This window comes from Chiloscyllium plagiosum, chromosome 4 (assembly GCF_004010195.1).
Source record: "Chiloscyllium plagiosum isolate BGI_BamShark_2017 chromosome 4, ASM401019v2, whole genome shotgun sequence".
NCBI classification, from domain to species: domain Eukaryota; kingdom Metazoa; phylum Chordata; class Chondrichthyes; order Orectolobiformes; family Hemiscylliidae; genus Chiloscyllium; species Chiloscyllium plagiosum.
In genome coordinates this window covers 41,008,882-41,036,727 of record NC_057713.1, presented here as the reverse complement: position 1 = coordinate 41,036,727, position 27,846 = coordinate 41,008,882, and the positions used below count along the sequence as shown (strand labels likewise).

The window sequence follows — 27,846 nt, the reverse complement described above, 5'->3', positions numbered from 1 at the left end:
GAGTAACAGTGGGGGTGAAAGTGGTGGCAAACACAGCACTGGGGAGAGGGGGCGTTATGTGAGGGGCGGAGGTGGTGCCACGTGTAGTGCATGAAGAATTGAGGGGCAGAAGTGGCTGTGGAAGTGGCCATGATGGGGGCAGAAGTGATGTCATCCATCACCGTGGGGACGAGTCCTCAGTGAGGGGGAGGTCTGGAGGGATGGTGAAAACTCGACAGGGCTGGGAGCTGGTAACTGGTGTGGGTGTGGAGCTGGGAGTAGGGGCGGAGCTGGGTGACCTTTCACCATTTCTTGAGCAAGAGTATCCACTTTTCAATCCTCTGGCACCTCCATCCCATTTGATTTGATTTATTATTGTCAAATGTATTGTGATATAGTGAAAAGTATTGTTTTGCATGCTACTTTGGCTAATCATACCATACATAAGTACATTTGGGTAATAGAACAGAATGCAGAAGATAGTGTTACAGCTACAAAGAAGGTGCAGAGAAATATCAACTTTAATATGAGGGGTCCATTGAAAAGTCTAAAAACAGTGAGCAAGAAGCTATTCTTGAATCTAGTCGTACATGTAATCCCAAATTCCCACTTCTCTAAGCAACCTGGGATACAAGCCATCCGGAGCAGGCAGTTCATACACTAAGCCATTCCAATTGACCATTACCTTTATCATTTTCAAAATTTTGTTCTTGTGTAAAGGCTTTGATTCTTCCTTATCTTTGTGAATAGAGATAACTTTGCATATATGAGTTGGCAGCTCTATTTATGACTGCTCAATGCAAAGATGGGTATAGTTGAAGATCATTTGACCGAGGACACTGCCCTGAAATGAACATGTAATGGAAATACAAAATACTGCCTATTTTTTTAACAATTGATTATCAAGGAAAAACTTGAATTTTCTGCTTCTGAGCTGGTGTATTTGGGTTTCAAAAATATTTCTATGGAAGTGTGCATTCTTCATTAATTCCTTCTCCCTGGCACTGATTCAACTCTGTAGACTTCAATTAATTGTGACCTATATCATGTATCATTTGTTGTTCTAAACATTTTTTTTCTCCAAAAGTAATAAGTTAAAGCTCTGTAAGATAGATAGCAATATAGCTTTGGCTCTTGTTTTACTTTGAGATTAATTTTAATTTACAATGAACTGCATTAACTAAAGCATAAGTGATGTTCAAGATTACAAACTAACACAGATATTGTGAAATTTTAAAACAGAATACAAATTGCATTATTTATAGCTATTATTAAAACTGAGATCAATAACTTTATATTTTGAGACTGCAGTTTAGATGGGGTAAAATGAAGGGAGGGATGTGACCTGTTCTGGAGTCTAGGCAGAAGTGAGGACTGCAGATGCTGGAAACCAGAGTTTAGATCAGTGTGGTGCTGGAAAAGCACAGCAGGTCAGGCAACATCTGAGGAGCAGGATGTGCCTAATAGCTGCTTCGATTGCTCAAGATCGAGGAAAGACTTGACTTATTTTGAAAATTTTAAAGGGGGAGGCCTAGTGGTATTATCACTAGACTATTAATCCTGAGACCCTAGTAATGTTCTGGGTCACCCAGATTTGAATCCCACTCTGGCAGAAATTGAATATGGTGGAATTTTAGTCCTGTAGAAGTCTGGAATTAAGAGTCTAATGAAATGATTTCATGATGGTGAAACAATTATCAGAAAAGCTCATCATATTCACTAATGCCCTTTAGAGAAGGAAACTACCAAGTCTGACTGATATGTGACTCCAGACCCATAGCAATATGGTTGACTCTTCATTGCCCTCTGAAATGCCCTAGAAAGACACTCAGTTGTAACAATCGCTATAAAGTCTCAAAAAAGAAATGAAACTGTATTACCTGATACCAGACTAAGAACTGGAAGCGACAATGGCAAAATCAGTCCAGTCGGCCCAGCAGAGTCAAAATTTGGAAAGCTGTCTAAGACTAATCAAATACGCCCTGAATCATGTCTATTCCTGGATATGATCTATCTCACTGTCCTGACAGGCCCAGAGCAATGGCGGCACAGATGAATACAGAGGTGAGGGAGTTGCCCTGGGAGTCATCAATATTGACTCCAGACACCATTAAGTCTCAGTTTTGGCATCAGGTCGAACACACACAAAAAGTCTCTGTTGAATGGCATGTAAAGATCCCTCTCAGCTGCTGGATCAGTACGTACCCATGTTGAACAACACTAGGAGCAAGCACAAAGAGTGGAAAAGGCACAGAATATACTGTGGGTAGGGTATTTCAGTCTCCATCACCAAGAGTGACTCAGCAGCACCCACTGCTCAGGTACTAAAGGATGCTGCTGCGAAATGGTCATTAAACTTTTTTTTTACTTGTTAGGTATATGCGAAATGATTTGAATCGCCTACAGATTTGGTGCAAAAATAGGCAGCATGGTTGTGAAACAATCTGTTCTTTAGAAGCTGTTGACAGGCACGAAAGAGAATGTGAATACAGCCAAATTCCTTGCTTAAATGCTGGTAAGTAAAAAGTAACCAAAATAATTTTAAATCAATGTTGTTCTTATTATCTAGAGGTGCTTACAATTTCTGGCTTAGATAGCTCTTTCTAATGAGGGTGAATAGTCTAATTTGAGAAAATATGCTCTCCTTTTTGAAGTACAAAGGTCATATACATTTAACCTGAGTGCAGCTTAACATTTTTGAGTTTCCATAAATTATTATAAGAAGAGAAGATACCTCAGATTTTGATACCTCAGATATATTTTGATTATTAGGATTTCAAATATTATATGCGGACAGAAACACTAAATGATTTGTTTTGTAAAACTGTAGAATGTGTCTAACTTCTTTACTCCATGTTAAATTATCTGTTATTATATAGGACTGAATTTTTATTAGTTCCTAAAATTGTGAATCTTTTCAGAATTTGTTTGGGGAAAGAAATACAAATTCAAATTGTTGATTCATGAGAAAACTGTGCTCACTTCTGGTTGGATTTTATTCTTCTGATCTCTGCCCTCTGGTGGCTAAACAAAGAATTAACTGCAGTCTGTTAGTTCTTGGCCCAGATGTAGAGAGATCGTTATTGCAGTAGCATATATATAGCAGTTGCATGTTAGGACCGTACAGAAGTTCCGATTTGGATGATTCCACGGAAATTACCTAGGAAGTTGCAATTACCTGGCATCTGGAACTCTCAGATAAAGTCTTGAGTTAGAGTCAGAGATTTTCAATGAATCTGTTTTGACTTTACTTAATAATTACCCAGGAAAAGTTAGAGGAATTAAAACCTATTACACCTTCTGGTTAACTATTAAATTGAACCCCAACTCACCATTACCTGAAGCTCACTTCTATTTAACCTGCCACTGTATGAACCTTGGCGAAAGTGAGGACTGCAGATGTTGGAGATTAGAGTCAAGATTAGAGTGGTGCTGGAAAAGCACAGCAGGTTAGGCGGCATCCGAGGTGCAGGAAAATCGATGTTTCGGGCAGGAGCCCTTCATCATTGGACTAGAACCCATTCCTGATGAAGGGCTCCTACCCGAAACATCGATTTTCCTGCTCCTCGGATGTTGCCTGACCTGCTGTGCATTTCCAGCACCACTCTAATCTTGACAGTATGAACCTTGCCATCCTCCAAGCTTGCCCCTTTACTTATTTAGCTCGCACGACCTCTTAACTCACATCTTCACTTGAAACCATTAAATAAAGCTGAATATAAATAAATACTAATTTTACCTGGAATTAATATGAATGAAGACATTAAATCTTAAAAAAACACATAAAAATAATCAAAAAAAGTTTAAAAACAACTTTTAAAATAATTTCAAGATGCTGTGTAATTGCCTACCATAGCTTCATTACACTTGTCTTTCAATGTTAATTTCAATGCTGCTGACCTTTCAGTGGCATACCCAGGTTCTGTGTCATCGTGGGCAGTTTCTTTGGGGGAGGGGTATGTGATATTTCTTCACTTCTATTGTACTGTGTTGAGGTCTACACAGCAGCTTGGAATGGAGGTGTCTGGGAGCAGCCAAACTCTCATCTGGCCTATATGATACATGGAAAGCTAAGTGGATATTTTTTTGATTGGACAAATCTGTTACAACAGCAATTGGACGTCCGTGATCTTGATCATGAAGATTTTAATTAACTTGTACCCCAGAAAGTATGTTTTTAATCTAATCTGCCAGGAAGGAATTCATTGAATTCCTGAATATCTGTATCTTGCAAATCAGACCAAAAATCGTACTGTGGAATATCTTGCTTGCAAGAATTGAGAAAATTCTCAGCTGTGCATACTGACCAGGAACAAAACGTGAATGAGAAATTATCGTTTGACCAATAATATTCTGTCTCCACACCCCTTTTCTGCTCCTGTTCGTTTATTGATTTTTTTTTCATTGTAGCGGTTAGGGTAGAAAATCTTTAAGCTCAAGTATTTAAACCAAGTCTAACTGTTCCTATGTAAAATAAAAGGTGCGATATGGCATTTGGTGCACTGTGTTAAGTTTGGGTCCTCTTACTCAGTAAAAGGAGTATGATTTATATGTGTTCATATTTTTCTTCAAAATTTGTATTAAACAAATATCATATTGGTGTTGGTCTATTTTAGTGAAGAGATTAAACATTAACTAGACTAAAGTTTCCAAAACCATGATTTTAAACCATGGTTTAAAATGTGTCAGAGAGTAGTTGAAGGCTTTTTGGAGTGTTTAATGGAAGTTTTGTTTTCTTTGTTGTAAATTACACAATAAAATTAAACTATTAACTTACAAACTAAGATGACCAAGTTTCTTTTAACAAAAAAATTTTAAATTAAGTTTGAAGGAGACCTGACTAAAGTAAAAGCTAATACAGCTTCTTGAAAAAAAAGGGGATTGTTCAGAACAATTAAGGAGATAAATTAAATAATTTCTTAAACCATTTGCACTACTTACCAGCACACAATAAACAAAAAAGAAAAACTTTACCTTTCCAACACACCAGAGTCTTTTTTTTGGTTAGAGGGGAGGACGGGTGGGAGACACTACACGTGTAGTATCTCGGGTTTAGCCACTGTCCAAATATAACAATTCACTCACCTTCCCAGAGCGCAATTCGAGCGCTCCCATTCAGCACCTTGCTCAGTGAAAGTGTTTAGTTTGTAGAACCCTCAGACTGGGAGTATTTGGTTGGAAATCTGTATTAGTTATTATAGAATCATAGAATCCTGAGTGCAGAAAAAAGCCATTTGGCCTATTGAGTCTGCACTGACTGTTCGAACAGCTCCATTTTGTCGCAGCAGAGGGAGCAGTGAGAGCGAGGACCAGGGGGCTGCTGGGAAGGTAAGTTTCCCATTTAAGTACTAACCTCATGGAATCCGCGGCCTCCAGTTCGCAGCGGGAGCAGTGAGAGCAAGGAGCTGAATGGGATTGCTCGAATTGCGCTCTGGGAAGGTGAGTGAATTGTTATATTTGGACAGTGGCTAAACCCGAGATACTACACGTGTAGTGTCTCCCACCCGTCCTCCCCTCGAACCAAAAAAAAAGACTCTGGTGTGTTGGAAAGGTAAAGTTTTTCTCTTTTGTTTATTGTGTGCTGGTAAGTAGTGCAATTGGTTTAAAAAATTATTTAATTTATCTATTATTTGATTTTGTAGTTGGACTAAATTAATCTTAAGAGTAAAAATGGCAGGACATCACAGACCTGTGTTATGCTCCTCTCGCTCAACATGGGAGTTCAGGGTTGTAGCTGATGTACCTGGCTCCTTCACGTGCAGGAGATGTGTCCAGCTGCAGGTCTTGTTAGACCATATGATGGCTCTGGGGCTGCGGATGGACTTACTTTGGGACATCTGTGACACTGAGGAGGTCGTGGATAGCATGTTTAGCAAATTGGTCACACCGCAGATTAGGATTGCTGAGGGAGAAAGGGAATGGATGACCAAAAGGCAGAGAAAGAGCAGGAAGGCAGTGCAGGTATCCCCTGTGGTAATCTCCGTCCAAAACAGGTATACTGTTCTGGATACTGTTGGAGGGGGATGACTCACCAAGGGAAGGCAGCAGTAGTCAGGTTCATGGCACCGAGGCTGCCTCTGCTGGACAGAAAGAAGGGAAAAAGAGTGAAAGGGCTATAGTCATAGGGGATTCAATTGTAAGGGGAGTAGATTGGCGGTTCTGTGGCTGAAAATGAGACTCCCAAATGGTATGTTGCCTCCCAGGTGCACGAGTCAGGGATGTCTCAGATCAGCAGCAGAACATTCATAATGGAGAGGGTGAACAGCCAGCTGCCATGATGCACATAGGCACCAATGATGTAGGTTAAAAAGAACTGGATGAGGTTCTACAAGCAGAATCTAGGGAGATAGGGGCAAAGTTAAAAAGTAGGACCTCAGAGGTAGGAATGTCAGGCTTGCTACCAGTGCCACATGCTAGTCAGAGTAGAAATTAAATAATAGGCAGGATGAATGAGTGGCTTGAGAGATGGTGCGGGGGGAGGGATTCAGATTTTTGGGACATTGGGACCAATTCCGGGGGTGGTGGGACAATTACAAATCGGACGGTCTACATCTGGGCCAGATTAGAACCAATGTCCAAGGGTGTTGGGGAGGGATTGAACTAATGTGGCAGGGCAGTGGGAACCAAATGAGGTGGTTAGTGGACAGTAAAGAGGTAGTAACTAAAGTCTGTAAGGAACTAGGTAATGAAACCTCTACTTTTTGTCATTTACATAAATGATTTGGATGCGAGCATAAGAGGTACAGTTAGTAAGTTTGCAGATGACACCAAAATTGGAGGTGTAGTGGACAGCAACAGGTTACCTCAGATTACAACAGGATCTTGACCAGATGAACCAATGGGCTGAGAGGTGGCAGATGAGGTTTAGTTCAGATAAATGTGAGGTGCTGCACTTTGGGAAAGCAAATCTTAGCAGGACTTATACACTTAATGGTAAGGTCCTAGAGGGTGTTGCTGAACAAAAAGAACTTGGAGTGCAGGTTCATAGCTCCTTGAAAGTGGAGTCGCAGGTAAATAGGATAGTGAAGAAGGCATTTGGTATGCTTTCCTTTATTGGTCAGAGTATTGAGTACAGGAGTTGGGAGGTCATGTTGCGGCTATACCTGACATTGTATAGGCCACTATTGGAATATTGCATGCAATTCTGGTTTCCTTCCTATCGGAAAGATGTTGTGAGACTTGAAAGGGTTCAGAAAAGATTTACAAGGATGTTGCTAGGGTTGGTGAATTTGAGCCATAGAGAGAGGCTGAACAGGCTGGGCTGCTTTCCCCAGAGCATTGGAGGCTGAGGGGTGACCTTAAAGAAGTTTACAAAATTATAAGGGACATGGATAGGATAAATAGACAAAGTCTTTTCCCTGGGGTTGGGGAGTCCAGAACTAGAGAGCATAGGTTTAGGGTGAGAGGGGAAAGATATTAAAGAAACCTAAGGGCCAACCTTTTCACACCGAGGGTGGTACGTGTTTGGAATGAGCTGCCAGAGGAAGTGGTGGAGGCTGGTACAATTGCAACATTTAAGAGGCATTTGGATGGGTATATGAATAGGAAGAGTTTGGAGGGATATGGGCCCGGTGCTGGCAGGTGGGACTAGATTGGGTTGGGATATCTGGTCGGCATGGATGGGTTGGACCGAAGGGTCTGTTTCCATGCTGTAGATCTCTATGACTAAGGGGAAGATTATGGGACATCTGTGACACTGGGGAGGTCGTGGATAGCATGTTTAGCAAATGGGACAGGTGATCAGAGGTGTTATTTGTTTTAATGCGAGAAGTGTAGTAGGTAAAGCAGATGAACTTAGGGCTTGGATTAGTACCTGGGAGTATGATGTTATCACTATTACTGAGACTTGGTTGAGGGAAGGGAAAAATTGACAACTAAATATCTCAGGATATGGATGCTTCATGCTGGATAGAGAAGGAGGTAAAAGGGGTCGAGGAGTTGCATTACTTGGTCAGAGGTGATATCACAGCTGTGCTGAAGGAGGGCACAATGGAGGACTCGAGCAGTGAGGCAATGTGGACAGAGCTCAGAAATAGGAAGGGTGTGCTACTAATGTTGGGGCTGTACTACAGGCCTCCCAACAGCGAGCGTGAGATGGAGGTACAAATATGTAAACCAATTATGGAAAGATATAGGAGCAACAGGATGGTGTTAATGGGAGATTTGAATTTTCCCAACATTGACAGGGCTTCATTTAGTGTTAGTGGTTTAGATGGAGCAGAATTTGTAAGGAGCATCCAGGAGGGCTTTCTAGAGCAGTATGTAAATAGACCAACTTGGGAAAGGGCTATACTGGACCTGGTGATGGGGAATGAGCCCGGCCAGGTCATTGAAGTTTCAATTGGGGATTACTTTGGGATAGTAATCACAATTCCATGAGTTATAGACGAGAGTTGTCTTAAAGAGAGTGCGAAATTGGGGGAAGGCCAACCCGAGCAAAATTCAGCAAGAGTTGGGGAACGTGGATTGGGAGCAGCTGTTTGAGGGTAAATCTACATTTGATATGTGGGAGGCTTTCAAAGAGGGATTGATTAGAGTGCAGAACATATGTGTTCCTGTGAAAATGAGGGATAGAAATGGCAAGTATGACAGGTGAAATTGTGAGACTAGCTAAGAGGAAAAAGGATACATTTGTAAGGTCTAAGCTACTGAAAACAGACAAAGCTTTGGAAGACTATTTGGAAATTACGACCAATCTGAACCGAGGAATTAAGAGGGCTAAAGGAGTCATAAAATATCTTTAGCAAACAGGGTTAAGGAAGATCCCAAAGCCTTTTATTCATATATAAGGAGCAAGAGGGTAACTAGAGAAATGGTTGGGCCACAAGGACAAAGGAGGAAAATTATGCGTGGAGTCAGAGAAAATGGGTGAGATTCTTAATGATTACTTTACATTGGTATTCACCGAGGAGAGGGACATGATGGATGTTGAGGGTAGGGATAGATGTTTGATTACTCTAGGTCAAGTCGGCATAAGGATGGAGCAAGTGTTGGGTACTCTGAAAAGCATTAAGGTGGACAAGTCCTCAGGTCCAGATGGGATCTATCCCAGGTTACTGAGGGAAGGAAGAAAGGAAATATCAGGGGCCTTAACGGATGTCTTTGCAGCATCCTTGAACATGGGTGAGGTCCTGGAGGATTGGAGAATTGCTAATGTTGTCCCCTTGTTTAAGAAGGGTAGCAAAGATAATCCAGATAATTTTAGAATGGTGAGCCTGACATCACTGGTAGGGAAGCTGCTTTAGAAGATACTGAGGGATAGGATCTGCTCCAATTTGGAAGAAAATGGGCTTATCAGTGATAGGCAGCATGGTTTTGTGCAGGGAAGATCATGTCTTACCAACTTAATAAAATTATTTGAGGAAGTGACAAAGTTGGTTGATGAGGGAAGAGCTATAGATGTCATTTACATGGACTTCAGTAAAGCTTTTGATAAGGCTTCCCTTGGTAGGCTGATGGTGAAAGTGAAGTCGCATGAGGTCCAGGGTGTACTAGCTAGATGGATAGAGAACTGGCTGGCAACAGGAGACAGAAGGGAAGTTTCTCAAAATGGAGAACTGTGACCAGTGGTGTTCCACAGGGATCCGTGCTGGGACCATTCATGTGTTATATACATAAATGATCTGGAGGAAGGTATAGGTGGTCTGATTAGCAAGTTTATAGATTGGTGGAGTAGCAGATAGTGAAGGGAACTGTCAGAGAATGTAGCAGAATATAGAGAGATTAGGAGAGTTGGGAGGAGAAATGGCGGATAGAGTTCAATCTGGGCAAACGCTAGGTGATGCATTTTGGATGATCCAATTGAAGAGCGAAGTATATGGTAAATGGAAAAGCCCTGGGGATAATGGATGTACAGAGAGATCTGGTGTTGAGGTCCATTGTACCCTGAAGGTGGCAGCGCAGGTTGATATTGGTCAAGAAGGCATATGCATGCTTTCCTTCATCGGACAGGATATTGAGTACAAGAATTGGCAGATCATGTTACAGTTGTATAAGACTTTAGTTCAGCCACATTTGGAATACTACATACAGTTCCGGTTGCCACATTACCATAAGGATGGGGATGTTTTGGAGAGGGTGCAGAGGGGGTTCATACCAGGGATGTTGCCTGGTATGGAGGGCACTAGCTACGAAGAGAGGTTGATTAGATTGGGATTATTTTCATTAGAAAGACAGAGGTTGAGGGGGGATGTGATTAAGGTCTACAAAATCATGAGAGGTATAGACAGGATTGATAGCAAGAAGCTTTTTCCCCAGGGTGGGGGGACTCTGTTACTAGGGTCACGAGTTTGAGGTGAGAGGAGAAAAGTTAAGTCAAATATGCATGGAAAGTTCTTTATGCAGAGGGTGGTGGGTGCTTGGAACATGTTGCTAGTGGAGGTGGTAGAGGCAGGGATGATCACATCATTCAAAGTGAATCTAGACAGATACATGAATGGGCAAGGAGCAGAAGGATACAAATCGTTGCCAAATAGGTCAAGGTTTAGATAGAGGATCTGGATCGGTACAGGCTTGGAGGACCAAAGGGCCTGTTCCTGTGCTGCAATATTCTTTGTTCTTTATAATCCCACCCACCCACCCAACTCCTCACATTGAATTTTAATTATGAGAAAGTGAGGACTGCAAATGTTGAAGGTTAGAGTCAAGTGTGTGGTGCAGGAGAAGCACAGCAGGTCAGGCAGCACCCAAGGAGCAGGAGAATCGACATTTCAGGCAAACGCTCTTCATCAGGAATTGTGGTGTGGCAGAGTGGTGTAAGGTGCTGGATTAAGGTTCCAATCTCTAAGGAGGTGTGGGTTCAAATCCCACCGATGCCATTGTGTGGATAGCTTGCTATGCTGCAGCATGTTCGGGATATGCTGTGTTTAAGATCTGTATCGGCCCAACAAGTCCACACCGACCCGCCGAAGCGCAACCCACCCATACCCCTACATTTACCCCTTACCTAACACTATGGGCAATTTAGTATGGCCAATTCACCTGACCCTGCACATCTTTGGACTGTGGGAGGAAACCGGAGCACCCGGAGGAAACCCACGCAGACACGGGGAGAACGTGCAAACTCCACACAGTCAGTCGCCTGCGGCGGGAATCGAACCCGGGTCTCTGGTGCTGTGAGGCAGCAGTACTAACCACTGTGCCACCGTGCCGCCCACTAACAAAGTATAACAAGGTGCATTTTATCATGGCTAATCCACCTAGCCTGCATGTCCCTAGACATTACAAGGCAATTTTTTTTATTTTAGCTTGGCCAATCCACCTAACCTGCATACCTCTGGACTGTGGGAGAAAACTGGAGCACCCAGTGGAATCCCATGCAGACATGGGGAAAACATGCAAACTTGACACAGACAATGACCTGAGGGCCATGGCACAATGAGACAGCATTGCCAACCACTGAGGTTGAATCAATAAATAAGATTATTTAAAGCTGAGAAAGTCGAAGATTTCACTCATGAGAGTGATCAAGGGAAGAGTTTTCTTTACAGCAGAGCTGAGAGTAAGCAGTTAAGTTAAATCTACAAGTTTGATTGGGAAGGAATTTGTCTTGATTTGTAAATAACTGTAAAATATGGTATTGGAGAGAAGGGAATTTGCTTTGCCATGTGTTTTGAAAATCTTACGCCCTAAGTTACTTTTAGATTGTTTGGTTTGTTTAATTTTAGTTTTATTCCTTATCTGTAATAAAGTTCTGTTTTTTTTTATGAAAATCGAAGTTGCAGCCTAGTATACTTTCATTGAAAGGCTGCCATGTTATTTCTTTTTTAAAAAAACTATTAACCCAGTTATCCGGCAGTAACAACAGTTGGAATCATGATTTGCTTAAGAAAAGATACATTTGCATTGAATGCAATTCAGAGAAAGTCTAAAAAAATTGATTTCCCAGAATGAAAGTATTATAAGGAAAATTTGAACAGGTTGGGCTTCTCCTTGTTGGAGTTCAAAAGAATGAGAGACTATTTTTTTGAAAAATATCAGATTTTATGAGAACATGATAGAACAGATGTTGAGAGGAATTTTTTTTTCTTTATGGGAGAAGCTTTAGCTAGAGGACATGGTTTCAAAATGAGGGTCGCCCAATAATGACAGAGGTGAGAATCAGGTAAGCATAGAGTGGCACGGTGGCTGGGTGGTTAACACTGCTGCCTCACAGTGCCAGGGACTAGCCTTGGGCGACTGTCTATGTGGAGCTTGCACATTCTCCCCATGTCTGCGTGGGTTTCCTTCAGGTGCTCCGGTTTCCTCCCACAATCCAAAGATGTGGAGGTTAGGTGAACTGGCCATGCTAAATTGCCCATAGTGTTCAGGGATATGTAGGTTAGGTGCATTAGTCAGGAGTAAATGTAGGATAATAAGGTAGGGAATGGGTCTGGTGGGTTACTCTTCGGAGGGTCAGTGTCGGCTTGTTGGGCCGAAGGTCCAGTTTCCATACCGTAGGGATTCTAAGAAGCTCCAATAGAAATCTCTAACCTTGTAAAAGGTCATTGTTACTCTTGGAAAATCCTGGAGAGCAAGCATGATCCCTGGCTTCTTAGCAATATGACCAACATTCTTCTTAAATTATTTTCCTCTGCTCCTTTATCTTGGTGACAGAAAATACAGAGGTCATTAGTTGCTTCTTTACTACACCCTCACTTCCTGCTAAGAGAAACCTCTCCATTCGTCCTCCTCTCAGAACCATCATTTCTCTCACTTTGTTTAACTTCTGTCTCTCCATAGGTCCTTTCCAAGCTCCCTTCTGCACCTTTGGACCCAAATTGTTAGTCACCCAACTTTCCTTCCAGCTGATACTACAAATGATTCCCAGTCCTCAAATATTGCCTTCCTAAATGAAGAATTTTCTTCATCACCAACTTACTAAATAAATACATTGTTACACTGTCTTTGAAAACAACCCTCCTTTTTTTTGTTTTTCCTTTATTCTACAAAGTCCTTGAATGTGTTGCTATCTCGATTATTCCTGCAACTCTGTTTGAATATGTGCAATTAAGTTTCCACTCCTTCTTTCACACCAAAATGGCCCCTAATGAAAAAGTCACTAATGATGTTCACTGTTTGACTGTGATCAGAGTTATTAATATTCTGCTTGATGTCTACAGTTTTTGACATTGCCAACCAATCTATTGCGTCCAGTGACTTGCTTTAGGTTTCTTGGATGGTTGTATATATTTCAGTATGTAATAATAGTGGCGATATAATGGAGATGATTCCTTATGGATCATTTAAATTCAGAAGACTTCTTCAATAAGAGTAAAGCTATGCTTTGCAAATTTTTAGCCCAAGTGCTTGAAGTATGTTTTTACCAACTTTTTTTTTAGGTGGAATTTACATGTGTTATGATTGTGGTATGTACTTAACAATGAATTTTGTTGCAGTGCAATATTTAACTTTGAATTTTAAAGTTTCATTAAAATTCATTTTGTGTATTTTTTGGTGCTGTGATTTGAATTGGTTAAAAATCGATTAACTAATTTGCATGTTTACCTCTTGTTCATATTGTGAATCAAAGTTCTGCAGATAACTTGAGCGGAGTGCATAATTGCCGAGCATGTTATCCTTCGATGGGACCAATGTACTATAGCCCTTTGAGTTCAGTTAGCCCTTATCGATGCAATTATTCACACTAGAGCAGACAAATCTCACCACATTTAACATTGAGTCCTCCATAAAATAGCAGCTAGAAATATCTGCTGTGTCTTTGGGGCAGGGGCAACTAACTTTATCTGTGTAAACAACTTCAGAGAAAAAAATTAAAAGCTTTAGTACACCCATCAACACGTAGTCCTCAGCCTAAGAGCAGCCTGTCGAGCACTAAGTCCTGTGTTTTATAGAGCTGCATAGGCAGAGTCCAAGAGGAAGTACACATTTTCTTTCCCGCTACTGCTGCTGCCTTGAGAGCAGCATGAAGAGAGTGTATTGTTTCAGGATGATGCAGAAGAAAGCGTGTTGAGTCAGATTTTTTTTTCTCCTACCTTTGGCCTTGTATCGTATGTTCCTATTTAACTGAACATTGTCAGATCTTCAACATCAGCTTCTCTTCCAACTCACTAATTAGATTTTCCAGTTCTCCAGTATCTTACTTGTAAACCCTACCCTATTTTTGCAGATTTTTCCAACCTAATGTTACCTCCTACATCCTCTCATCTTCCAACTCCTAAGCTTCTGTACATGTCTTATTTCATTCAATTATGTTAAAACTTAAAATTGCCTTCTGGAGTTTCCTTGCTAAACCTCTCCATCTCTGCATATCCTTTAAAACCTTTCCTAGCATCCACCTTTTTGGCTCAGCTTTATGTCACATCCCTTTAGCTCTCTTAAATTATGCATTAGTCTTTATTCATTTAATTATTTCCCCCCTTAAAATAGTGTGTGTAAAAATGCTGTACAAATGCATACTATTTATTATTTGAATTATAATGTAACCTGTGAAGTAAAAAAATTATTAATTCTTAAAATGACTAATTTTGGATCACATTATTTTTATCCCCTATGTAAATAATAGTGTTTGAGTGTGTGTTTCCATCAGAGTGGGGATGCAGTTAGGCATAAGTGAGTGAATAGACATTAAAAAGACAAAGTAATCAAAGCAACTCCAACAGCGATAAAAAGCTCTTACAAACAGCCAGCAAAAGCACAATGGGCTTCATCCCTCCTCCTGTAAATGTACACAGTTTGGAAATTGAAATCACCAGCTCCACAACGCATCAGTGGACAATTAATTTTGAGAAACACATCACAATCCAGTTCAAGGAATTGCACGAATGTTTCATCTTAATACCTTATGCATCGGTTGAAATTAGATTCTCCAACCAATGTACAAGGATGTCATTGAGTAGACATTTTCCACACTTTTACATTTATTCATCTTCTCCCTACATTGAGGTAAGTAGCCTACCAAGTTGGAAAGCCATCATGATTGGTCTTAAATTCTTTGACCAGAAAATGAAATTTGAACACACCTTCAGGTCAAACTTGTACTGCTGCCTCCTTGTGTGTTTTGCATGTTCTGATGCCACATTGCTATTTTGTAATATTTAAAATTTTAACTGTGGCTGTTTAAAGCGTATTTATGCAATTATTTTCATAGGCTGTACTGTTCAGGTAGAGCGACGCAATCTGGATTCTCACTTGGCAGTATGTGAATATCGAAGTCGTGAATGCCCAAATGGATGTGGTTATGCTATTCTTAGTGCAGATGATGCTCAACACAACTGTATAGCAGAGTTGAGGACTGAATTAGAATTGCTCAGGTATGTCATGGATCACTTCAGAACCTGATCTCAAGCTGTGAAAAGTATTGAGTACTAATTTAAGCCAGTCCATATTTTAAATTCCTGGTCCTTGCGGGAACTTGTAATTTATCTGATATTCCTAATACAAGTTTGAGGATTAGTAAAAATTCATTAATTGTTGAATTTCATGCCATATCAATGGTACCATTCATAGCAGAACAATTATCAGGATGTGATGAGAATTACCCCTACAATCTTCATACTCATTTCACTAGTAATTCCCTACCTAAACCCCCCCACTGCACTCTCCTTTAACCTATCTCTTAGTCGATCTTTCTAATAATATTTGGTGCAGTGCCCACTTTTGCCTGATTATTCTTCTGTAAAGTACTTTGATTTGTTTTCTGTCCATTAAACATGTCACATAAATTCAGATGTTTCCATAAATTGTATTACAGTGAGTGGGTTGCATCTGTTAAAAGACCAGGTGGTCAGATACTATCTTGTATAAACACAAGATTTATATTTCATATAATATACATTTTGTTTGTGTGTACATAAAATATAAGCTCATGTCAACATTTGAATGTGACTGCCTATGTAAACTTGACATGCTGTAGCTATGCTGTAACTATACCTTCTGCCAAGCAACGCTGTTGTCTTGCCTTTAACAGTTCCTCCACTTTTATTTAAAGAAGCTCCTATTCTTTAACAAACTCTGCTTCACAAATTTGAGATTTCACTTGAGAACTATTTGATGTCATTGGCATTTTTCCATCTGTAAGAGTTGATTGACATGCAGTAACAATTCATTTAGAGGGTGTCTTCATTTGATGCATCTTTGGTGATTTCTGTGAAGGCCTGATCCTCAGAAGCAGGTTCTACCACAGAATTGTGGGTTAGGGTATGCACCAGACGTCTATTGAGGGCCAGAAAATGGAGTTTGGGGGTGAGGCAAATCGAGCAGCCATGTGAGTGGTAGTGTCAGAACTGATGGTGGTTGGAGGGAAAGGAGAAAATTTGGGTGTATTGGGACAGGGAAGATCTGCTGTAAGGTTGATAGGGTCGGAGGTGTTTTTGGGAATGTCATGGGCCAAGTATCAGGTGTGTTTTGATTTTACAGGGGTTGGGGTTGGGTTTGAGGTGAGGTTAGTTTTACACGCTTGCCTGGAAATGCAGCATGTGTTAATCCTTCCAACATTTTCTGGCTAACTATTCAAGAGTGAGAACCATCCAAGGTCTCCAACTCTTAATTCTGAGTTGACAGTTTCTCTGAGGACTTCAGACACCTGAATAATTGTCCATTGGAGGTTGTAATTTCCAGGGCAGTTCCCATGAAGACCAGACTTCTATATGGTGTCTTGAAAGTGGAGACACAGGTTGATGGGGCAGTGAAGAAAGCGTTTGGTACACTTACCATTATCGGTCAGTGCATTGGGTATAGGAGTTGGCATGTCATGTTGCAGCTGTCCAGGATATTGGTGAGGCTACTTCTAGAATACTGTGTTCAGTTCTAGTCTCTCTGCTATAGGAAAGATGTTGTGAAACTTGGAAGTATTCAGAAAAGTCTTACAAGGATGTTGCTGGGATTGGAGGGTTTGAGCTATAGGGAGAGTCTGAATAGGCTGGGGCTGTTTTCCCTGGAGCATCAGTCTGCAGATTGATCTTATAGAGGTTTGTAAAATCTTGAAGGGCATGGATATGGTGAATAGCCAAGGTCTATTTTTCTCACGGTAGGGAAGTCCAAAACTGGAAGGCATAAGTTTGAGGTAAGAGGGGAAAGATTTCAAAGGGATTAGTAACTTTTTCATGCAGAGGGTAGTTTGTGTGTGGAACAAGCTGCCAGAGGAAGTGGTGAAGATGGGTACAATTCCAATGTTTAAAACGTAGCTGGATGAGTATATGATTAGGAAGGATTTAGAGGGATATTGGCCAAATGCTGGCAAATGGGACTAGATCAGTTTAGGATATCTGGTTAGCGTGGATGAGTTGGTCCCGAAGGGTCTGTTTCCATGCTGTATAATTATGCGAGTCGTCTTTTCAACCTATCCCTTTGCCTGAGGTGTTAAACCACCATCCTGTGTCTCTGTCTCTAATGCAAGAGCAGCCATATAGTCCAGTTACACTACAGCCCTTTACCTTTGCTGAAAATGTGCATATGTACATTAGGTGGAGACATGATTGGGCTTTGTTATGACGACCTCAGCGTAAGTCAGTATTTTCTGTAAAAAGGTCTAAAGGAAGAAAATTGAGCAAAATGAATGATATATCTGATGTCAAGTATGTTTACTTTTTATAAAAGGTCTGAAATGATTTGTAAAATTGAAGAAGTAAGGCATGAAATGGAGTCCCGTTTAGATTCCCAAAGAAGGCATATGGTCCAGAAAGAAAGTGTGCTGCAAAATGAAATTGAGGAACTTAAAGTTAGTATGTTTTATTATTATATGAAATTGAATGAATATATATACACACATACACACACACACACACACACACACACTGAAAATGTACAGACAGTAACAAGGTTAAATTGATGGTAATTTATTTGAATAAGGCTGCCTGCCCAACACCAGTGCATCATAAATGCTTGAGTGTAAACTGCAAGCCTGAGCCATCATTAGCTGTGGGTTCTAGGCATCCCATATATGGGATGCAGGCTGTTTCTTTATCCCTGTTCAGCCCATTTCTGTCTATCTGGGTGGATTGACCTTTGGTCTGAGACTGGGTTTCTTAAAGTCTTTAAATGCAGAAAAGTCTTCATAAACAGTATTCTATCAAACATTGGGTCTTTGACTTTATAGAGGGTGAACTAGTACTTACAGCATTTTCTGTTTCCATTTCAGTTTTTCAGTGTTTGCAGTATTTTGCTGTTGCAGGATGTTTGACATGTGCAGATTAGTTGTGGAAATTTTGAACTTAGATTGTTACTTAAAGACATGTCCTTCACAAAGAGCTCTGCACATATTACACTACAGAAAGTTGGCAATTACTGACATCAGTAAGAATTTTGACTTTCTTACTTCCATGCTACCATTGAGACATCTACTGTTTCAAGGAGATTGTCAGGTTTAACTGGGTTTTTAATAGTGATATTGTCAATCAACTTTTCAACAGCAGAATTGCCTTGAGAAAGTAACGTTGTGACAGAGAAGTGCTGTTAATTGAATAATTTAGTAGATTTTTTTTGTTTTAGCTTCACCCTATCTATCTCCCATTTGTACAAACCTCCCCATGTGTGCCTTCTACAAGATATGCAGCAGAAACTCGCTAAGCCTCCTTTGTGGAGGTACCTTTCAAACCTGTGCTACCACCTTAAAGGACAAGGTATCAGGTACACACAAAAACTATCACCTGCAAGTTCACCTACAAGTCACATACTGTTCTGATCTGGAACTGCAGTACCATTCCTTCATCATCGTCTGGTCAAACTCCTGGAGCTCCCACCTGAACAGCACTATAACTGTCTCACGGACTGTAGCCATTTGCAACCACTTTCACTGAGGCAATTAGAGATCAGTAATAATGTGAGGATAGTGAGTGATGCTCATAATGGATACAGAGTGAAAAAGTTGTGATTTTATTTCACTAGTAATTTGCAGGGCTACAGTCATAACAATTTCACTGGGTTACTGGACTAGTAAAATTCAAGTTCCACTATCTCCCATGCTATGATTGGAACCTGAACCTGGAACTGGAACAGTACCTGGGTTACTGGATCAATAGTCTAGCATTAATATCACTGGACCATTGCCTCACCCAGCTTACCAGTCAGTCCTACAAAAATACTAGAAATGCAGGAAGAAAGCAACAATTACCATATCCTGGAATATAATTCGAGGAGCACAAGTGAGCCCTAAAATCATTGCTAGTCCAGGAAGTCTGGTCAAACCAGATGTGATTCCACCAAGCACATACAAATCCCAGAGAAGGCCAAATGGGCAAGTGTGGTCCACCCTCTTCCCCAATTAAGATGGCCAATTTTAACATTCCAGAGTTTCTTGTCCCTAGTAGGCAATAAAGGAAACTTGTATTTTCAGAGTCAGATGTCACGTGTGATGTCAGATATGCGGACACTCGTTGCAGAAGAAAGACAACATCGTCAGGAACTCGAACAAGCAGAACTTGAAAAAAGAGAACTGATGGAATTGTTGAAAAGCCTGCATAAAGAAAATAAGCTTACCACTGGAGAGGGAAGTGGCAAAAGAAACACTGGTGGCAGACCTCTGAACCGACTAGAAAGCATGAAAAGAAAACCTAAAGAAGTCACTATTATCTAGGAGATGGTAAGTTAGTCCAAGATTGGTCAAAAGAAGTATTTCCGTGGAATGTGTTTTAAAGAACATGCATTTTGTTCTCTTCTCAGTGGAAAGAACAAAATTAACATTTCAGAACATTGACAAGAATTAACTATTGCAACAGGGATGTTTTCTAGGCCCATTTGCTGTATCTGGTCCCTTCAGCCACTTCTCAATGTCATATAGGATGAATCATATTGTCTGACTACCCGTTACAATAGGGATCACAGGTGGATCTAGAAGTAGATCAAGCAAAGAAAAACAACATACAATGTAACAAAGATTATTGGTTATGCAGAGTCATAGAGTTGTACAACACGGAAACAGACTCTTTGGTCCAACTCGTCCATGCGGCTCAGATGTCCTCACCCAATCTAGTCCCGTTTGCCAGCATTTGTCCTATATACCTCTAAACCGTTCCTATTCATATACCCATCTAGCTGCCTTTTAAATGTGGTAATTAGACCAGCCTCCACCACTTCCTTTGGCAGCTCATTCCATACACTACTCAGCCTCCGACCTTCCAGTGAAAACAGCCCCAGCCTATTCAACCACTCCCTATTGCTCAAAACCTCCAACCCTGGCAACATCCTTGCAAATCTCTTCTGAATCCTTTCCAGTTTCACAACATCTTTCCTATAGCAGGGAGACCAGAATTGCACACAATATTCCAAAAGTGGCCTAACCAATGTCCTTTACAGCCACAACATAACATCCCTACTCCTATACTCAATGCTCTGACCAATAAAGAAAATCATACCAACCATTCCTCACTATCCTATTGAGCCACGATTCCACTTTCAAAGAACTACCTGCACTTCAATGTCTCCTTCTTCAGCAACACTCCCTAGGACCTTACCATTAAGTGTATATGTCCTGCTCTCATTTGCCTTTCCAAAATGTAGCATCTCACATTTATCTAAATTAAACTCCATCTGCCACCCCTCAGCCCATTGGCACATCTGAGCCAGGTTCCTTTGTATTCTGAGGAAACCTTCTTTGCTGTTCACTACACCTCCAATTTTGGTGTCATCTGCAAATTTTCTAACTATACCTCCTATGTTCACATCCAAGTTGTTTTAGATAAATGATAAAAAACAGTGGACTGAATCTTGTGTCACACCACTGGTCACAGACCTCCAGTCTGAAAGGCAATCCTCTACCACCACCCTCTGTCGTCTACTTTCAAGTCAGTTCTGTATCCAAATGGCTGGTTCTCCCTGTATTCCATGAGATCTAACCTTGCTAACCAGTCTAACATGAGGAACCTTGTCAGAAGCTTTACTGAAGTCCATATTGATCACGTCCACCACTCTGCCTTCATCAATCCTCTTCGTTACTTCTTCAAAAAACTGAATCAAGTTCGTGAGACATGATTTCCCATGCACAATGCCATGTTGGCTATCCCTAATCAGTCTTTGCCTTTCCAAATACGTGCACATCCTGTGCCTCAGGATTCCCTCCAACAACTTGCCCACCGGTCTACAGTTGGCTTTTCCTTACCACCTTTTAAGAAATAGTGGCACTATGTTAGCCAACATCCAGTTTTCCAGCACCTCACCTGTGACTATCAATGATACAAATACCTCAGCAAGGAGCCCAGCAATCACTTCCTTAGCTTCCCACAGAGTTATAGGGTATACCTGATCAGGTCCTGGGGATTTACCCACCTTTATGTGCTTTAAAACATCCAGCAGCACCACCTCTGTAATATGTACATTTTTAAAGATTCATTATCTATTTCCCAACATTCTATATCTTCCATGTTTTTTTCCTCAGTAAACACTAGTGCAAAATACTTGTTTCGTATCTCCCCCCACCCCCCCATCTCCTGCTGACGCATAGGCTGCCTTGCTGATCATTGAGGGGGACAAAGTGAGGAGGGGCCCTATTATCTCCCTAATTACCCTTCTGTCCTTAATGTGTTTATAAAATTCCTTTGGATTCTGCTCAACCCTATTTGCCAAAGCTATCTCATGTCCCCTTTTGCTCTCCAGTATACTCCTACTGCCTTTATACTCTTCCAAGAATTCAGTCAATCTCTGCTGTCTATACTTGACACATGCTAGATTCTTTTTCTTAACCAAAACCTTAATTTGTCTAGTTATCCAGCATTCCCTACCCCTATGAGGCTTGCTTTTCAACTGAACAGGAATATACCATCACTGGACTCTCATCTTATTTTTGAAGTGTTCCCATTTTCCAGTCATCCCTTTACCTGTGAACGTCCACCCCCAATCAACTTTTGAAAGTTCTTGCCTAATACAGTAGTCCCCCTGTACTTGCAGCAGATACATTCCAAGACCAATTGCAGAAGCCTGAAACTGTGGATAGGAGCAAACCCATTCATTTAAATGGGAAATGTACCTTCCCAGCAGTCTCCTGGTTCCTGGTTCTGGAATGTTCCCTTTTATATATTCAGACTGCAGTAAACCATGGGTGACTGAAACCATGGATACGGGTGGTAACGAATTTCACAGGTTGACCACCCTCAGTGATTTGTTTCCTCATCTCAGTTCTTAAACTGCACACCGTACTTCACATATTCAGTTTATATCATACCAATGGATGCAATGGTCCAGTGGTACAATCAGTAGACTATTAATCCAGAGACCTGGGTAATGTCCTGTACCATCTTGTACTGTCAAAATGAGCCTTCCTTCTGTTTAGAACTTCAACTTTTAGATCTGGTCTATCCTTTTCCATCACTGTTTTAAAACTAATAGAATTATGGCCGCTGGCCACAAAATGCTCCCCCACTGACACCTCAGTCACCTGCCCTGCCTTATTTCCCAAGAGTATGTCAAGTTTTGCACCTTCTTGAATAGGTACATACACTGAATCATAAAATTTTCTTGTATACATTTAACAAGTTCTTTTTCATCTTAACACTATGCCAGTCCCAGTCTATGTTTGGAAAGTTAAAATCCCCTACCATAACCACCCTATTATTCTTGCAGATAACTGAGATCTCCTTACAAGTTTGTTTCTCAATTTCCTACTCACTAATGGGTGGTCTATAATACAATCCCAAGGTGATCATCCCTTTCTTATTTCTCAGTTCCACCTAAATAACTTCCATAGATGTATTCCTTGGAATACCCTAAGTACAGTCATGCTATCCCTTATCACAAATGGCACTCTCCCTCCTCTCTTACCCCGCCCCTTCTATATATTGCATTTGTATCCTGGAACATTAAGCTGTTAGTCCTGTCCATCCCGGAGCCACTCTGTAATTGCTATGATATTCCAGTCCCATGTTCCTAACAATGCCCTGAGTTCATCTGCCTTCCCTGTTCGTCCTCTTGTATTGAAATAAATGCAGTTTAATTTATCAGTCCTCCCTTGTTCTCTGCTTTGTTCCTGCCTACCGACAGTATGACTCGCTCCTTTTCCGAACTGTATCCATCTCAGATTGATCTCTTTCCTCAAGTTTTAAAAGGAAACAAAATGGATAAAGAGTGCAAAAATATGATTTTAATTCACTATGATTATGACAATTTCACTGAATAACTAGATTAGTAATTAAATGCGACAAACTCCCATATGGGATTTGAATCTGGGTCCAGAACATTACCTATGTCTCTGGATTAATAGTCTCGTGATTGTACCATTGGACCATTGCATCCCAGAGGAATGATATAAACTGAAGATGTGAAGTATGGTGTGCAGTTTAAGAACTGAGATGAGGAAAACAAATCGCTGAGGGTGGTCAACCTGTGAAATTCGTTACCACAGAAGGCTGTGAAAGCCAAGCCATTGACTATATTCAAGAAAGAGGTAATTTTTAACAAAATTTTAAAGGCTTTGAGGGTTACGGAAAGAAAGTTGGAATAAGGAATTGAGATGGAGAGTTAGTATGAATGGTGGAGCAAGCTAGAAGAGCTAAATAGTCTACTCTTTCTATGAGATAAAAAGTGTGGGAAATAAATGTTTCAGGATACAGCATTTTGAAAACATGGGCAGAATGCAACTGGAGGAGGGGTAGTAATGATAACAAAGGATAATATAAGGAGATTAGTGAGAAAGGATCTGGGCTAGGAAGGTAAGTATCTGTAGAGATCAGTAGTTTGGGTCAGAAAAAAATAAGTTATGTATAGCTAACCTCAGTAGTTATACTGTTGAACAAAGCACAAACATGATAAATATGGGTTATTTTAATCTTATAACCTAAACCAACCAAATTCATGAAGGTAGTCTAAAAGATTCTCTTTTTTTTAGTTTGTAGACTGCTTGTGTAACAGTTCCTATATTGTGAAATCACTTTTTGATGTAGTAATATGCAATGAGGCAGAATTAATCAGTAATGCTGTTGTAAAAATCCACTGGGGACTGCGATCATAATACAGTCATTCCACAAAATGTTCTAAACATGACACAATAATAGAAAAGAATTGTAAACACAGCCAATTGCATGGGTATGTTGGAGTGAGTTTGACATAATTGATTGGGAAAATAGTCGATAAACAAAGACACCTCTAGAAACAAAGTGAATCCTTAGAAGAGTATAAAGGCAGTAAGATATACTTTAACGGGAAACCAGGAGGGCAAAAAGGGTTAAGGAGAATGCAAAGGCACTTTATAAATACATTAGGACAAAAGAGTAGCCAGGGAAGTGATTGCTGGGCCCCTTCCTGAGATATTTGTATCAGCGACAGTCACAGGTGTAGTGCTGGAAAACTGGAGGTTGGATAATGTGGTGCTACTATTTAAGAAAGGTGGTAAGGAAAAGCCAGGGGACTAAAGACTGGTGAGCCTGACATCAATAGTGGACAAATTGTTAGAGGGAATCCTGAGGGACAGGATTTACATGTATTTGTAAAGGCAAGGACTGATTAGGGATAGTCAGCATGGCTTTGTGCATGGGAAATCATGTCTCACAAACATGAGTTTTTTGAAGAACTAACAGAGGATTGATGAGGTGGAAGTGATCTTTATGGACTTCAGTAAGGCATTCAACAAGGTTCCTCTCGGTAGACTGGTTAGCAAGGTTAGATCACATGGAATTCGGAGAACTAGCCATTTGGATACGAACTTGCTTGAAGGTAGAAGACAGGGTGGTGGTGGAGGGTGGTCACAGGCCTCCAGTCTGAAAAGCAACCCTCCACCACCACCCTCTGTGTTCTACCTTTGAGCCAGTTGTGTATCTAAATGGCTACTTTTCCCTGTATTCCATGAGATCTAACCTTGCTAATCAGTCTCCCATGGGGAACCTTGTCGAACGCCTTACTGAAGTCCATATAGATCACATCTACTACTCTGCCCTCATCAATGTTCTTTGTTACTTCTTCAAAAAACTCAATCAAGTTTGTGAGACATCAGTCCTTGCCTTTCCAAATACATGTACATCCTGTCCCTTAGGATTCCGTCCAACAACTTGCCCACCACCGAGGTCAGGCTCACCATTCTATAGTTCCCTGGCTTGTCTTTACCGCCCTTCTTAAACAGTGACATCACGTTTGCCAACCCCCAGTCTTCCGGCACCTCACCTGTGACGATCGATGATACAAATATCTCAGTAAGCGGCCCAGTAATCACTTCCCTAGCTTCCCACAGAGTTCTCAGGTACACCTGATCAGGTCCTGGGGATTTATCCACGTTTAACCATTTCAAGACATCCAGCACTTCCTCTCTGTAATCTGGATATTTTGCAAGATGTCACCATCTATTTCCCTACAGTCTATATCTTCCATATCCTTTTCAACAGTAAATACTGATGCAACCCTGGCAACATCCTTGTAAATCTTTTCTGAACCCTTTCAAGTTTCACAACATATTTCCCATAGAAAGGAGACCAGAATTGCACACAATATTCCAACAGTGGCTTAACCAATGTTCTGTACAGCCACAACATGACCTCTCAACTCCTGAACTCAATAACTCTGATCAATAAAAAGCATACCAAACGCCTTCTTCACTATCCTATCTATTGCTGAACAAGAGACCTTGGAGTGCAGGTTCACAGTTCCTTGAAAATGGAGTCGCAGGTATATAGGATAGTGAAGATGACGTTTGTATGCTTTCTTTAACTGGTCAGAACATCGAGTATAGGAGTTGGGAAGTCATGTTGCGGCTGTATTGGACATTGATTAGGCCACTTTTAGAGTATTGCATGGAATTCTGGTCTCCCTCCTGTCAGAAGAATGTTGTGAAACTTGAAAGGTTTCAGAAAAGATTTACAAGGATGTTGCCTGGGTTGGAGAATTTGAGCTCGAGGTAGATGCTGAATAGGCTGGGGTGTGACCTTATGGAGGTTTATAAAATCATGAGGGGCGTGGATCAGGTAAATAGACAAGGTTTTTTCCCTGGGGTGGGGGGAGTCAAGAACTAGAGGGCTTTGGTTAAGGATGAGAGTAGAAAAATTTAAAAGGGACCTAAGGGGCAACTTTTTCACCCAGAGGATGGTGCGTGTATGGAATGAGCTGTCAGAGGACGTGATGGAGGCTAGCACATTTACAATATTTAAAAGGCATCTGGATAGTATATGAATAAGAATGGGGATATGACTCAAGTGCTAGCAAATGGGACTAGGGGTGGGTTAGGATATCTGGTCCGCATGGCTGAGTTGGACTGAAGGGTCTGATTTTGTGCTGTACATCTCCGCTACTGTCTATTTCAAAACATTTTTAAAAAATCAAGGACGATCCATCCATTACTTAATAAGATTAAAAGGAGGTTTCTAATGTTGTAAAGAATGGTAGTAAATCTGATAACTGGGGCTGCTTCAGAAGAAAAGCACCACTAATAAGCTGATTTATGATCTATAAAAACATTTGTCTATTAGAGACAGGAACAGAGGAAATTATCAGGGAATGAGGAAATGAAAAAGAAGTTGAACAATTAGTTTCTGCTTTCACAGTCCAACACAGAACATACATTCCCACCTCAGGCGACTGACTGTGTGGAGTTTGCACGTTCTCCCCGTGTCTGCGTGGGTTTCCTCTGGGTGCTCCGGTTTCCTCCCACAGTCCAAAGATGTGCAGGGCCAGGTGAATTGGCTATGCTAAATTGCCCGTAGTGTTAGGTAAGGGGTAAATGTAGGGGTATGGGTGGGTTGCGCTTCGGCGGGTCGGTGTGGATTTGTTGGGCCGAAGGGCCTGTTTCCACACTGTAATGTAATGTAATCTAATCTAATCTAATACAGACCAAAAATACAGTGTAACTTAGAGGCTAGTAAGAGTGATCAGATTAGGTAAGATTACTTAGTGTGGAAACAGGCCCTTCGGCCCAACAAGTCCACACCAACCCTCTGAAGAGCAACCCACCCAGACCCATTCCCCTAAATTTACCTCTTCACCTAACACTATTGACAATTTAGCATGGCCAATTCACCTGACCTGCACATCTTTGGACTGTGGGAGAAAACCAGAGCACCCGGAGGAAACCCACGCAGACATTGGGAGAATGTGCAAACTCTGCACAGACAATTGCCAAGGCAGGAATTGAACCCAGGTCCCTGGTGCTGTGAGGTAGCAGTGCTAACCATTGTACAAAATAAAGTGGAGGCAGTGATGAAGCGGTATTGTCTCTGGACTAGTAATTCAGAACTATAGACTAACGTTCTGGGGACGTGGGTTTGATTCATACCACAGCAGTTAGTGCAATTTAAAATCAGTTTACTAGTCTAATAGTAAATGGTAATTATTATTGATTGTTCTAAAGACCTATCTGGTTCACTAATGTGCTCTGGGGAAGGAAATGTGCTGTTCTTAAATCTTGCTGAAATCTCTGTAATTCCTTCCTCAGAACCTTAAACGATTTAAGTCATTTGCTGAACTTCTCAGAAGATTTGATTTCAAGTATTGCTGTCGGATTTCTCCAAAACGTATGAAATTCAGGATGATGTTGTGGAGCATTTTCCTATTATGAAGAGGATAGATAGCTTGAGTATGCAACTGCTTTTCCTGCCTGTCCAGAAACAAAAACAACAATCACTGATTTATATTACTGACAATGATTAGATCAGTTATTGTGTTTGCACTTTAGCCACATAACCTTTCAAGAGGTTACCAATTCTTCGGCAAAAATCAGAATTTAAAGAAATCAGCTACCACACTGAAACTAAAAGTGATGTATAATATGTTTGTGTTTGAAATAAAGACAGTTACACAATCAGTACTTTCTACATAGTGGTGACTTATACTCTTAAAAGGATAGTTAAGCACAAAAATTATTTTCCTTGCAAAATGCCAGTACGAGTAAAATGTTGAAACAAAATAAATATGAACATGCTTATGGTTCTCAATTGCAAAGAATTACAATGAAGCAGGAATTCAAGCTATGTTTAAGTGCTATTCTCAGTATCATGCATGCAAGTCCGATAGATGAAATAATGTACC

The 27,846-nt window shown here is 40.8% G+C and overlaps 1 protein-coding gene across 4 annotated transcripts in view; it reads left to right on the top strand.

Annotated features, from left to right (window-relative positions):
- The window catches only part of rnf41l (ring finger protein 41, like), a 51,261-nt gene extending 23,920 nt beyond the window's left edge, over positions 1-27,341 (top strand). For all 4 annotated transcript variants that reach the window (XM_043688065.1, XM_043688063.1, XM_043688064.1 and 1 more), the window contains exons 3-7: positions 2,355-2,494; positions 15,068-15,230; positions 17,515-17,635; positions 19,250-19,495; positions 27,254-27,341. In XM_043688065.1, the coding sequence (XP_043544000.1) occupies positions 2,355-2,494; positions 15,068-15,230; positions 17,515-17,635; positions 19,250-19,489 (664 nt within the window). In that variant the 3' untranslated portion in view covers positions 19,490-19,495; positions 27,254-27,341. The remainder of the gene's footprint in view (positions 1-2,354; positions 2,495-15,067; positions 15,231-17,514; positions 17,636-19,249; positions 19,496-27,253) is intronic.
- The last annotated feature ends 505 nt before the right edge of the window (positions 27,342-27,846 follow it).